Source organism: Ictidomys tridecemlineatus, unplaced genomic scaffold (genome assembly GCF_052094955.1).
Source record: "Ictidomys tridecemlineatus isolate mIctTri1 unplaced genomic scaffold, mIctTri1.hap1 Scaffold_314, whole genome shotgun sequence".
Lineage (NCBI taxonomy): Eukaryota > Metazoa > Chordata > Mammalia > Rodentia > Sciuridae > Ictidomys > Ictidomys tridecemlineatus.
The window spans coordinates 170,552-185,017 of NW_027522384.1; the positions used below are offsets into that span (position 1 = coordinate 170,552).

At 59.5% G+C, this 14,466-nt stretch overlaps 1 protein-coding gene across 1 annotated transcript; it reads left to right on the forward strand.

Moving 5' to 3' along the window:
- Positions 1–1,359: 1,359 nt before the first annotated feature.
- On the forward strand, positions 1,360–9,929 carry LOC144373219 (obscurin-like). Its single transcript, XM_078036331.1, is given in 20 exon segments — positions 1,360–1,434; positions 1,684–1,802; positions 2,070–2,267; positions 2,894–2,926; positions 3,151–3,249; positions 3,439–3,657; positions 4,087–4,147; positions 4,375–4,445; positions 4,977–5,099; positions 5,268–5,407; positions 5,954–6,154; positions 6,305–6,384; positions 6,771–6,850; positions 6,853–6,922; positions 7,780–7,936; positions 8,324–8,440; positions 8,531–8,695; positions 8,831–8,989; positions 9,177–9,354; positions 9,805–9,929. Coding segments are annotated over 20 exon segments (2,439 nt in total). The 5' UTR covers positions 1,360–1,390.
- Positions 9,930–14,466: the final 4,537 nt, after the last annotated feature.

Genomic DNA, 14,466 nt, shown 5'->3' on the forward strand with positions numbered 1-14,466 from the left:
ACCCCATCCACTGGGGATGGCGTGTGACACAGCTGGAGTAGGGTGCCCAGGCTGTGGGCCTCAGGGAACTTCGGCCTGATGGAAACAGAGGTGCTGGCAGGGGCTGTGCCCACCAAAGCTTGCCCGACATGATCTCACATCTGGCTGCTCCTGAGGTGTCCTTAAAACACCTTCAGCCTAGGCAACAGGACCCTTGGTTGGCTTCTGTGAGCTGCCCTGGCAGGTTAATCCTGCCCCAGGGAGACCATGGGTCCTGATTTATATCCACTGGGTCCACCCCAGCGAGGAGCCTGGGCTTCTGACTAGCCTCTGAAGCAGGTTGTCTTGCCTGTCCCCAGGCAAACAGGGTCAGAGCTGAGCTGGGCTAGAGGACATACAGCTGGCAGGTGCCCTGGCCACAGAACTGCTGCTGGTGTGTGTGGGGTCGTGGTGGAGGCTCCCCTGCATACAGGCATGCTTGGAGCTGTGGCATGGTGGGCACTGATGGCTGGTCTCCTTCCAGAGCTGAAAGAGCTCTTCACGTGTTTCTGATTCCGGGCTGCATCAGAGGCATGACCTCGGTCTTTCCCTTTCTTGGCCATGTTTTGGGGGCACTGTGTCTGGCCTGATGAAGGCTAGGGTCTCTGCTCTTTCTTGCCTGCTTGGGCTTTGCCACACGTATGCAAGTGCTGCCTGATGTGAGTCATAAAGACCCACATGTGTGTTTTCTTCTGGAAACTTGGTGGTAGCTCTGAAGTTGAGGTCTTTGGTTCCCTTGGAGGGAATTTGTGAGTTTGAGGTAAGGCTCCAAGTTCACTCTTTCTTAACACCATTTGTAAAAGACTATTTTCTTCAATTTTATTGTCTAAGAAATCTTGTAAAGTCCCCCAATTTTACCTGAATGTCACTGAGAACATGGCAAGAAGGGCCAGGGGTCTCGGGTCCTTGGCTAAGGTGCAGCTGCCATTCAGCTCCCACTGGCCCCAGGCCCAGAGCCCCACCTCCCAACCATCCTGCTGGGGTAGCGTCTCAGCATGGGCACTCTGGGGACTCTCGCTTGGCCCACAGTGGTGGAAGTCCAGCTTGTTGCCCCTTCTTGGCCAGAAATTCAAGTCTCTTTCTCTTGGTTTTGAGGCTTGTGTCTCCAACCTCTCATGCCCTGGTGGGATGGAACCAGAAGGTTCTGCCACTGTCCCTGTCTGCTGTTTCTGGAGACTCAGGTCATATGACATTTTGTGCTGGGCCTAAGAGGCTTGCAGTTAGTTATTGGTGTGGAAGAACGAGGCTGGGAACAGCAGGGGTGGGCAGGCCCAGGAGGGCGCATCCCCCTGAAATCCCAAAGTCCTGAGCCTCCTCCACTCACTTTTCCTCCCCAGTGACCAGCACAGACTACGACACTGCCGCAGACGCCATGGAGACCTCATCCTACTTCAGTGCCCAGGGATACCTGTCTAGGTGGGGCCACACAGACAGCGGCCCAGGGCCTCCCGGGAAGTGGTGATCTGGGCTGGGTGGCTTAGATCGACTTTCCCAAGCCTGCAGCTTTCAGTCAGACCCTGGCCGTTTCTGTCCCTCTGCTCCTCCACTCAGCATACAGGGAACCTCAAACCTATCCGCCTCTGACCTTCACCCCGTGGGCCCTCCTGCCTGGACCCTCAGCCTGCTCCACTTTATGGCTACTCCCTTATTTGTCTTTTTTGCCAGCCGGGAGCAAGAGGGAACCGAATCAGATGAGAGGCAGCTGCCCCAGGTGGTGGAGGAGCTGAGGGACCTCCAGGTGGCCCCTGGTACACGCCTGGCCAAATTTCAGCTCAAAGTGAAAGGTGAGGTGCTGGGGAGTGGGCACCATAGCTGGAGGGAGGCCAGGAGCTGTCTCCCATTGGTTACACATGGGAAGGGCCTGACCAGTGGAGGTCAGGAGGTCATGTGTGCCTGCTGCTGGGCAACAAGAGGCTGCCACCCCACCCCCACACCAGAGGCTCCCTGGCCTCTGAGCAACCTCTTTTCTGGGCCTTTGTCTGTCTCCCATCGAAAGAGTATAGTGCCCATTGAGAATGGTCATGTGCTGACCACTCTCCTCCATGGGGTAGGCTACCCAGTCCCCAGATTGTACTGGTTCAAAGATGGCCAGCCCCTGTCTACATCTGCCCACATTCGCATGGCTGACAAGAAGACACTGCACACCCTGGAGATCGTCTCTGTCACCCGGGAGGACGTGGGCCAGTATGCAGCCTATATCAGCAATGCTGTTGGTGCTGCCTACTCATCTGCCCATCTGCTGGTCCGAGGTGTGTGCCCTGAAGGAGTGAGCAGTGCCACATGTACTGCATGCCAGGCCCCATCAGGCCGGGGCCCAGCCCATTGCCCTATGCACAGTGGCACAGATGGCAGAATTGCCCCACAGGAGCGGGTGCCCAGTGGGGCTTGGACGCCCTGAGTGATGAGCAGGCTCTTGGGGGAAGCGGACGAACACTGGGCCCAGCAGACCTGCACAAAGCCCCAGTGGCAGCTCTGACAAGAAAACTCCTGTGTCTTTATTTTCCCAAACGTTCTGAGCACTGAGAGCTGACTCCTAGTTTGACCCATACTGGTCCTGCGGAGAGACTGTTGCTGGGTCCTCCTCCTGCCTCTCAGGGTGCAGCCCCAGCTGCCATCTCCCAGTGCCCATGTGGTTCTAGGCGGGGCCCCAGATTCCCAGTGGGCACAGGGAGGGTGGGGATGTCACACGGATGTACACTGGAGTGTGAGTTCTTTGGCCTCCCGGCCAAAGTTTCAGGCAGGGTAATGGACCTTTGACCATGGGTGGGGCCATGCCCAGGTCCCCCCACTGGGCAGTAGGACAGGACCTTCCCACATGTAGGGAAGCAAGGGAATCTGTGCATGCTGCACATCTGACTCCCTCTGCACTTTTCAGGTCCTGATGAACCAGAAGAGAAGTCAGCATCAGGTGAGATGGCCCTGTGGGCAGACAGAGGCTGGGTGGATTGTGGGTGTGAGGCCAGAGTGGACCAGCCCTGGGCCTGGTAGCGGTGGAGGTGCAGGAAGAGGGCTCTCTGGGGCCACAGGCACAGGTCGCAGAGAACTACCTGGGGTTCCCAGAACAAGGACATCAGGACGTGGGAGCTGAAGGAGGGGTGCCGGGTGTCTCCATGGCTGTCCTTGCTCTCCCAGATGTGTGTGAGCAATTGGTGCCACCCCGCATCCTGGAGAGGTTCACCCCCAAGAAAGTGAAGAGGGGCTCCAGCATCACATTCTCGGTGAAGGTGGAAGGTGGGCATCCTCACTCCCCGGAGAAAGATCACCCCCCCCCAGAGTCCCCATGCCACCCTCCCACAGTCCACCCATGCCACCCTGCATGGCCTCCTGCTCCAGCCCTCATATCACTCTTGCCAAGCACCCTCTTCTGGAGGCCCATAGCCAGTGGGGCTGTGTACCCACTGAGCCCTCTCCTGCCCACAGGATGCCAGGCCCCCACCATACACTGGCTCAAGGAGGAGGCCGAGAGAGGCGTGCTGTGGATTGGCCCAAACACCCCAGGCTACACTATGGCCAGCTCTGCTCAGCAGCACAGCCTGGTCCTGCTAGATGTGGGCCGGCAACACCAGGGCACCTACACGTGCATTGCCACCAAGGCCGCTGGCCAGGCCCTCTGCTCTGCCAGCCTGCATGTCTCAGGCAGTGAGTAGGGAGCCTGGGTGTGGTGAGGGACCAGCTTGGGATGTATGGCCTTCACCCACCTCTGATCCTTCGCCTGCAGAGCCCAAGAGCAGTCTGGGCCCAGTGGTGCAGGCCAGTTTGGCCTGGAACCTCAGCCCTGCCTGCATGGTGCACAGATGGCCTGCAGGCCCTGCCCAGAGCCCTCTGTTCAGCCCCTCTGAGCGATGGTGCTTGGAGGGCAGGCCTGTCCCCCAACCCCATGGGTGACCAAGTGCTGAGAGTGGACAGGGAGGTGGGCGCTTAGGCACAGACCCTTGCCAGGGCTTCTTAGGGACAGTGCAGGCAGGGCCCCCAGGGTGGTCTAGATGTCCTGGGTAGGGGTCCCAGCCCAGGACTCAAGGTATCGGAGTACAGGACTGGTCCTGACAGCTCCCCTGGATCTCTGGACAGTGCCCAAGGAGGAGGAGCAGGAGAAGATGAAGGAGGCTCTCATTTCTACCTTCCTACAGGGGTGAGTGGGTGCCCTGACTGACTTACCCAGTGGGCTAGGGTGGTGTAGCCCTGTGGGTGGCCACCCCCTTCCCTGTGCAGCTTCTCCACACTATCAAATGAAGTTTTTATGGGCCCCTTCTGGTGTGGAGCCACTGATTGTGGTGTCCTGGCCCCTAGGCCCCCCTCTATGGGGAGCAGAGTGGTGGGGTCCAAGCTGGGCTGGCAGGACACCCCTCCTCCCCTCAGGACCACCCAAGCCATCTCAGCACAGATGTCAGAGTCTGCTGGTCTCACCGGCCTTGCTGGGCAGAGGAAAGGTATGCCCGGGTTGGGTGCAGGGGAGGCCGCCCTTTGGACCTGAGCAGCCTGGGCTCTAGGTTCCTGTCCTCTCATGGCCAGCTCCCAGCTCTGGTTGGAGTCAGAGCTATTTCTGACCTCTGTGGTCAGGGGGCCCATGCCCAGTGGGCTATGTTAAGAAGAGCCACAAAGTCACCTCGGCCCCCATAGCCCCAACCCTGCCTCAAGCCTGATGCCAGGCTGGACCCTGCCCAGCCCTGTCCTCAGCTCCCTCACCATCTGCCTGCAGCCCTGCCTGCCACCTGCTGCCCCTTAGCTGTGCTTGCCATTCTCTGGCCACTTGCTGCCTCTTCTGTCCAGACCCGCTCCCTTCATTCTCATCCCTGGTCACAGGCTCTGCATCCTGCTGACCTCACTGGTCTCTTCCTGCTGGCACCACCTCATGGTCTCCCTGCCAGGGCCTGGTCTCCTGCTCACCATCAGCCCCTAGGAGAATTGCAGTGAACTTTTGGGGGAAGCATGACCCCACAGTGTTGTGTTTGTTCCCCCAGGGGAGGCCCTGGTGGCTGAGGAGGCCCATAGCCACCTGTCCCTCACTGAGGTGGCTACAGAGGAATTCCTACAGAAACTCACCTCCCAGATCACTGAGATGGTGTCGGCCAAGATCACACAGGGTGAGGGGGCCAGGATGGGACCTCCCCAACCACAGGGGAGGCTGGGACCCTGTGTCCTCGCATGGGGCCTAGCTAGGACTCTGTGCCTGGGAGCCCTGGAGACTGGCTGGGTGGTAGGCAGTAGGGGGACAGCCTTCCAGGGACATCACAACTCTTGTGTTCGCCCAGCCAAGCTGCAGGTGCCTGGAGGTGACAGTGATGAGGAGTCCAAGACTCTGTCCACCTCCCCCCGGCATGGCCGGTCGCGGCCCTCCTCCAGCGTCCAGGAGTCATCCTCAGAGTCAGAGGATGGGGACTCCCAAGGAGAGGTGGGTGGGCTAGGACCCTTAGGAACAGGGCTTGGGGCCTGACTTGCTGAAGAGACAATGGGGGGCTGCAAGGGCCTGGTGCTACCAAGGAAGGGACATCACCCCCAGAGACACCAAGGGACACCAGAGGTTAGAGCAGAGGGCAGGGTCTCTGCACGTGGGTTCCTGCAGAGCACTACCTCTGATGTCACTCTCACTGCCATCTGTGAAGAGCGCACCTTTGCCTCCAGAGCCCACCACCTCTTGGGTTGCAGGGGGCAGTGGGCAGCAAGGCGCTGTGAGCAACCACAGTCTAGGCGCCCATCCACGTTGGCAGGAGCCAGCCCTCTCACTGCCATCTGTGCAGAGTGACCCTGGGGGCTCCTGCCCTGTGGCCCTGGACTGGGTACCTCTTCAACCCCTGGACTCAGCACCCTCCCCTCTGTGCTCTTGGGGGTTTTAGGGGGTTGGGAGAACCTATCCCTCCTCAGAGGTGGGGGGCAATGGGGGGCCTTGGCAGGCCTCACCCCTCTGGCCCCAAGACTTAGGCCCATTTCTCTTTATCAGATCTTTGATATCTATGTGGCCATGGCCAACTACCTACCCCTGGGGGCCGAGCAGGATGCCATCACACTGCGGGAAGGCCAGTATGTGGAGGTCTTGGACTCAGCCCACCCACTGCACTGGCTTGTGCGCACCAAGCCCACCAAGTCCAGCCCCTCCAGGCAAGGCTGTGTGTCACCAGCCTACCTGGACAAGAGGCTCAAGGTATGGTAGTCCGGAGCTGGGGGAGGGTGCCAAGGCCCTGGGATCCTGGCCCTTCGCCAGAGAAACCTGGAAGTAAGGGACAGGAGCCCGGTGGCCACAGAGGAGGTGGAACAAACTGGTGCCCTGGAACAAACTCCTGTTTCTCAATAGCTGTCTCCTGAGTGGGGGCCCAGTGAGGCCCCCGAATTCCCCGAGGCCGTGTCCGAGGATGAGTACAAGACCAGGCTGAGGTATGTGTTGGGGAGGGTTGAGAGTGGAGCCACAGCTGGCTGCTGGGCCTCAAGGGCCAGCTGGCGTTCTGCCGTGCTTCTTCATGGGGGACCTGTGCTTGCTGAAGCTGTGTGAGCCTCCTTAGGTCACGGTCCTGCCCCTGGTTTCTGCAGCTGTGCCCTCCCAGAGCCTCATTCGGGAGGGCTTCCTGGGGAAGAGGTGGTGCCCTTGCTCCACCACCTACCCACTTTCTGAAACTGGGTGACAGGCTCCTGATCACAGGAACCCCATTTAACTGCAGTGCAAGGGAGCAAGCTCTCCATGTATCCTTAGTCCCCATGTGGAGACTAGGGACAGTGGGAGCAGGGCAGCTGCTGGGCACTCCCTGATGCCACTCTTCCACCAGTTCTGTCATCCAGGAACTGCTGAGCTCAGAGCAGACCTTCGTGGGTGAGCTTCAGTTCCTCCAAAGCCACTACAAACAGCACCAGCAGCCGTGGCCAGCCAGAAGGCAGTCATTTTTCGCAATGTACAGGACATCAGTTGCTTCCACAGCAGGTAGGCAAGGCCACACACATACATGTGAGGTGCACGCACAGTTGTGGGTCAGGCCTCGTGGAGGGTGACACTCAGCAGCTGGGGTAGGAACTCGATTTACCCATGGGCACATCCCACTTGTGTGATGCCCCAGTGACAGACGCTCGCCATATGGGTTGAAGGCTGAAGAATACCTGCTACCCGTGAGCACTCACACAGGCCCATGTGCATGCACATGAATGTACACGGGCACACGGGAAGTCCCATGTGCACACCACATATGCTCACGCACCCAGCCTCAAATGTGCATGGACATGTACTTGATATGTGTGTGCACATAGTGTACATGTGTGCACACATACATATGTGATTCCTGTACAAAAATGTACATACATGCTGGATACACATAGATATGTGCACTCACATGCATGCTGATCTCCATGCACATGTACTCTTGCACACTCACACAAGCATTTGAGTGCATGTGTGTGCCATGCGCACATCCACAGACACATTCAGGCAAACACATGCACACATATTATACACACATGCCACACATGCATGGTCATATCTGCACACTTGTGTATACATGCACAGCCACATGCATACACACATGCACCCACACACGTGCACATGTACATGCATGTACCCACATATACATGCTCACGTACTACACATCTGCACACTCGTGGGCAAGTGTACATACCCATGCACTTCTGTACGTGCCCACATGTCTGCACACCCAGCTTAGTATACTCAGTCTCACAGACCCAGAACCCACTCCTGGGCAAGAACCATAGCCTCTCAAGGACAGGGCCCAGGACTGGGCTGTGAGCTGTGCCTGACCCTGTCCCTGACCCTGTCCCTCTCTGTGGCAGCTTCTTGCAGGACCTGCATCGCTGTGACACAGATGATGATGTGGCCATGTGCTTCATCAAGAACCAGGAAGCCTTTGAGAAGTACCTGGAGTTCCTGGTGGGCCGTGTGCAGGCAGAGTCCGTGGTTGTCAGCACGCCCGTCCAGGAGTTCTACAAGGTGCTCATGCCTGGCTCCATGGCGTTGGCCACGGTACCCCTCCCTGGCTACTCCCAGGCCTAGTGCTGGCCTTGACTCCCACCAGAAAACTCACTGACCTGAAAGTCCCCTGAGGCTTAGCCCTTGTCCTGTGCTCATGGCCTTAGTTCATATTCCCTGATCTCTTTCCCCACAGTCCCCAGGGACCCTTGAGCCCTGTAGCTTTGTGCTCCTGGGCTGGCCACTTCACTGCCCAAGTTCTGTGCATGCGTCCGGCTAGATGGTAACACAGCCATTGTCCAGGTTCAGGGCCAGGTGTGAGAGTGCCCCTGGGATGTCCTCTACTGTCAGGATGCCCTAACTGGAGCTGTGCTTTCTTGCCTGAAACCCGCCCTGTGGTGCCTACAGAAATGCACTGAGGAGATGCTGTCTGCTGGGGACCCCTCGCAGCCACTGCCACCCCCACTACAGCACTACCTGGAGCAGCCGGTGGAGCGGGTGCAGAAGTACCAGGCTCTGCTCAAGGTGGGAAGCCCTGTCTTGCCCCAGCCCTGAATGTCCAGGCCAGGCCTTGGGGCTGAAGCGGTCTGGGTCCTGACCCTTGGTCTGCCTCAGGAGCTGATCCACAACAAGGCGCAGAACCAGCAGAACTGCGCCCTTCTGGAGCAGGCCTACGCAGTCGTGTCAGCGCTGCCCCAGCGTGCTGAGAACAAGCTGCACGTGTCCCTCATGGAGAACTACCCTGGCACCCTGGAGGCCCTGGGGGAGCCCATCCGCCAGGTGGGGGGACTTGCGTCTGCTGCCATGTGGTGGGGTGTGGCTTTTGTGGGTGCTGGGCTCATAGATGACCCTGGGGTCTGCGCCCAGGGATGGAGCCAGGCAACCACAGTCCAACCACATCTACTCACACCCCAGGGCCACTTCATTGTGTGGGAGGGAGCACCAGGAGCCCGAATGCCTTGGAAGGGCCACAATCGCCATGTCTTCCTGTTTCGGAACCACCTGATGATCTGCAAGCCCCGACGAAACTGGCGCACCGACACCTTCAGCTATGTGTTCTGGAATATGATGAAGGTCTGTGGTGCCAGGGGCTGGGGGTGTCATGCAGGCCAGTGGAGGTTTCCCTGTTCCTGGGCTCCAGGGTGGCCACTGGAGCAGAACTTGCCATTGTTCTGGGATGACCTGGGCATAGCCCTACTGGACCCTGTCTGTCTAGGGATGCTTAGCTCTGTCCTCCCACTAATGTTGCACCCCTCAACAGCTAAGCAGCATCGACCTGAACGACCAGGTGGAAGGGGACAACCTTGCCTTCGAGGTGTGGCATGAGCGGGAGTACTCTGTGCGCAAGTACCTGCTGCAGGCGTGCACAGTCATCATCAAGCACTCCTGGGTGAAGGAGATCAGCAGCATCCAGCAGCGCCTGGCCCTGCCTGTGTGGTGTGAGTGTCCCTGGTGCTGTGCTGGTGTGGGGACCTGAACATCACTTAGATGCCCAGCGGGCTGCACCCAGGCCGGGCACGTGGGCATGGGTTGCTTTCTGCACTGGTGGCTTGGTTCTCCCCTTGGTCAGATGTAGCTGAGGGACCAATGGCTTTGGCCTCCCAGGGAGCCCCATAGCAGGTGTTGAGCTGACCCTGGGACAAAAGGGATGTAGTGGGGACATGGCATAGCTCCAGACTTGGAGTATCTGACCAGGTCATGTTTGGGTGTGATGGTCTTGTACCCTGGTCTGTCCCTGCCTCGTGCAGCCACACCTAGCTTAGTCAGTAACCAGGCCCTTGGATGTGAGGCCACTGCTGTTGTTGGGGGCAATTTGCCAGGGTGCACCCAGGGGACATAGGCCTGACATCCCACCCTCAAAGTCCTCAGACCCCTACATGTGTCCTCAGGTCCTCTGGAATTTGAAGAGGAACTGGCTGACTGCACGGCTGAGCTGGGGGAAACTGTAAAGCTGGCTTGCCGCGTGACCGGCACACCCAAGCCTACTGTCAGCTGGTACAAGGGTACCTGCTAGGGCCTACAGACTGACCCTTCACAGGAACCCCTACCAGGGGTGGGCTGCACGGGGGCTGAGGACAGCATGGGGTCTGGTCAGTGGGCTGGGCATGGGGAACAAGAGACAGTCCAGGCCTGTTCAAGGGCAAACATCCTGGGGATGGACAGTGAACAGGTAAGTCAGGTGGTGCCATGGCCACCCTAGGGAATGAGCAGGGTGAGGAGTCAGCACAGGGCCGAGACAGACATGCCTGAGGGCAGCCGAGAGAGCACCAGGACCACAGAGGGGGGCACAGGCAGGCACCTGGGTGCAGGAGAGGCCTGTAAACTTAATGGGCCAGGAAGGGTGCTGATCACACTGCGCCTTCAGGGTCACAGAGCACAGGCCTTACGTGGCTCACGGATGGGAGCTGCCAAGGTCAAGGGAGGTCAGGTGTCTCCCAGGCCCGTCTCACTTGACACTGCCACAGGCTTGGGGTCCCGAGACCATCCTCACTTTCTGCACCTCCATAGGCTTGGGGTCCCGAGACCACTCTCACTTCTGACGTCCAGTTCACTGGTCCCCAAGGTTGCCTTCAGGTTCAGTGATTCACCAGAAGGTCTTGGAGTTCAGAGCTATTATGCTCAGGGTTAGGGTTTACTTCAGCATAAAGACAAGACTGCAGCCCCTGAGAAAAAAGAAGAGCACTTCGGGAGGGTCCAGTGTCACCACTTATGAGCTCCCAGCCTCCCGCTCCCAGTGCAGTGAGGAAGAGCACCTTCTCCTCCCAGTGACACCTGAGAACACAAACAGACCTATGCCAACCAGGAGGCTTAATGAGACTTGACGTCAGCATTTGTCACTGGAACTCTGTCAGACCTGCATGGCTGACCACTCATGTGGCTGACCTCAGGCTCTAGTCCTCCTGAAGTCAAGATTAATGGCCTGAAGTCCACTATGAATCTCACGTTAGCATAGAAGACAGCATGGGTCCAAGAACACCCCCCACCATTACCTGGCCTGGCATCCCTCAGAGAAGTAGTTGTTAGGCCAGATCCAGAGGATGAGGTCAGGTTGGAGAGCGCAAGGAAGGAATGAGCCACAGAACAGCTGGTCATCTCCTGTTGAGCAGTAGGCTGACCCAGGCCTTGTTCCACCCAGCTCCCCATTCCTGACCCAGGTCTTGCTCTCATAGCCAGCCCCCCATCTCTGACCCAGGCCTTGCTCTACCCAGCTCCCCATCCCTGACCCAGGCTTGCTCCCACAGGCAGCCGCCCATCCCAGACCCAGTCCTTGCACCACAGCCAGTCGCCCATACCTAACCAAGGCCTTGCTCCACAGCCAGCTCCCGATCCCTGACCCTGGCCTTGCTCCACCCAGCTCCCCATCTCTGACCCAGGCCTTGATCCACCCAGCTCCCCATCCCTGACACTGGCCTTATTTCCACACCCAGCCCCCGATCCCTGACCCAGGCCTTGCTCCCACAGCAACCTCCACATCCCTGACCTTGAACTTGCTCCACCCAGCTCACCATCCCTTACCCAGGTTTTGCTCCCACAGCCAGCCCCCCAACCCTTACCCAGGCCTTGCTGCACCCAGCTCCCCATCCCTGACACAGGATTGCTCCCAAAGCCAGGCCCACATCTCTGACCTTGGCTTTGCTCCACCCAGCTCCTCATCCCTGACCCAGGCCTTGATCCTACAACCAGCCTCCAATCCCTGACCCAAGCCTTGCTCCCACAGCCAGACCCCATCCCTGACCCAGGCCTTGCTCCACAGCCAGCCCCCCATCCCTGATCCACACCTTGCTCCACAGCCAGCACCTATTCCCTGACCCAGGCCTTGCTCCACCCAGCTCCCCATCTCTGACCCAGGCTTGCTCCCACAGCCAGCTCCCCACCCTGACCCTGGCCTTGCTCTACCTAGCTCCTCATCCCTGACCCAGGTCTTGATTCACCCACCTCCCCATCCCTGACCTTGGCCTTGCTCCTCCTATCTTCTCAACCCTGACCCAGGCCATGTTACCACAGCCAGTCCCCCATCCCTGATCCAGGCCTTGCTCCACCCGGCTCCACATCCATGACACTAGCCTTGCTCCCATAGCCAGTCCCCTAACCCTGACCCAGCCTTTGCTCTACCCAGCTCCCCATCCCTGACTCAGGTCTTGCTCCCATATCCAGCTCCCCATCACTGACCTTGGCCTTGCTCCACCCAACTCCCATCCCTGTCCCAGGTCTTGCTCCCACAGCCAGTCCCCTGCCCTGACCATGGCCTTGTTCCAACACCCAGCTCCCCATCCCTGACCTTGGCCTTACTCCACCCAGCCCCCCATTCCTGACCCTGGCCTTGCTCCACAACCAGCTACCCAATCCTGACCCAGGCCTTGCTCCACCCAGCTCCGCATCTCTGACCCAGGCTTGCTCCCACAGCCAGCTCTAAATCCCTGACCCTGGCCTTGCTCCACCCAGCTCCCAACCCTGATCCAGGTCTTGATCCACACAGCTCCCCATCCCTGACCTTGGCCTTGCTCCACCCAGCTCCTCATCCCTGACCCAGGCCTTCTTCCCACAGCCAGTCCCCAATCACTGACCCAGGCTTTGCTCCACCCAGCTTCCATCCCTGACCCTAGCCTTGCTCCATCCAGCACCCGATCCTTGACCCAGGCCTTGATCCCACAGCCAGTCCCCCATCCCTGACCCATGCCTTGCTCCACCCAGCTCCCCATCCCTGACCCAGGCCTTATTCCCACAGCCAGTCCCCCATCCCTGACCCAGGCCTTGATCCCACAGCCAGCCCCCCATCTCTGACCCAGGCCTTTCTCCACCCAGCTCTCCATCCCTGACCCTGGCCTTGCTACCACAGCCAGTCCCCCATCCCTGAGGCAGGCCTGCCTCCACCCAGTGCCCCAACCGTGACCCAGGCCTTGCTTTCACAGCCAGCTCCCCATCCCTGACCTTGGCCTTGCTCCACCCAGCTCCCCAACCCAGACCCTGGCCTTGCTCCCAAAGCCAGTCCCCCATCCCTGAACCTGGCCTTGCTCCCACAGCCAATACCCCATCCCTGACCCTGGCCTTGTTCCACCCAGCTCCCCATCCCTGACCCTGGCCTTGCTCCACCCAGCTCCCGATCCGTGACCCAGGTCTTGCTCCCAGAGCAAGCCCCCCATCCCTTACCCAGGCCTTGCTCCATCCAGCTCCCCATATCTGACACAGGATTGGTCCCAAAGCCAGCCACCCATCTCTAAACTTGGCCTTGCTCCACCCAGCTCTCCATCCCTGACCCAGGCCTTGATCCCACAGGCAGCCCCCAATCCCTGACCCAAGCAGTGCTCCACCCTGCTCCCCATCCATGACCCAGGCTTGTTCCCACAGCCAGCTCCCCATCCCTGACCATGGCATTGCTCCACCAGCTCCTCATCCCTCACCCAGGTCTTGATCCACCCAGCTCCTCATCCCTGACCCAAGCCTTGCTCTACCCGGCTCTCCATCCCTGACCCTTGCCTTGCTCCCACAGCCAGTACCCTACCCCTAACCTAGGCTTTGCTCTATGCAGCTCGGCATTTCTGACCCAGGTCTTGCTCCCACATCCAGCTCCCCATCCCTGACCATGGCCTTGCTCCACTGAACTCCCATCCCTGTCCCAGGTCTTACTCCCACAGCCAGTCCCCTGACCTGACCATGGCCTAGTTCCCACACCCAGCTCCCCATCCCTGACCTTGGCCTTCCTCTACCCAGCCCGCAATCCCTGACCCTGGCCTTGCTCCACGCAGCTCCCAACCCTGACCCAGGTCTTGATCCACACAGCTCCCCTTCCCTGACGCTGGCCTTGCTCCACCCAGCTCCTCATCCCTGACCCAGGCTTTGTTCCCACAGCCAGTCCCCCATCCCTGACCCAGGCCTTGCTCCCAAAGCCAGTCCCACATCCCTGAAAATGGCCTTGTTCCCACAGCCAGTCCCCAATCCCTGACCCAGGCCTTGCTTCACCCAGCTCCTCATCCCTGACCCAGGCGTTGCTCCACCCAGCTCCCCATATGTGACCCAGGCTTGCTCCCACAGCCTACACTCAATCCCTGACCCTGGCCTTGCTCCACCCAGCTCCCAACCCTGACCCAGGTCTTGATCCACACAGCTCTCCATCCCTGACCTTGGCCTTGCTCCACCCAGCTCCTCATTCCTGACCCAGGCCTTGTTCCCACAGCCAGTCCCCAATCCCTGACCCAGGCTTTGCTCCAAGCAGCACCCATACCTGACCTGGCCTTGCTCCACCCAGCTCCCCATCCCTGACACAGGCCTTGCTCCACCCAGCTCCCCATCCCTGACACAGGCTTGCTCCCAATGCCAGCCCCCCATCTCTGACCTTGGCCTTGCTCAGCCAACTCCCCATCCCTGACCCAGGCCCTGATCCCACAGCCATCCCTGATCCAGGCCTTTCTCCACCCAGCTCTCCATCCCTGAGCCTGGCCTTGCTCCCACAGCCTGTCGCCCATCCCTGAAGCAGGACTAGCTCCACCCAGTTCTCCAACCCTGACCCAGGCCTTGCTCCCACAGCCAGCTCCTTATCCCTTACCTTGGTCTTG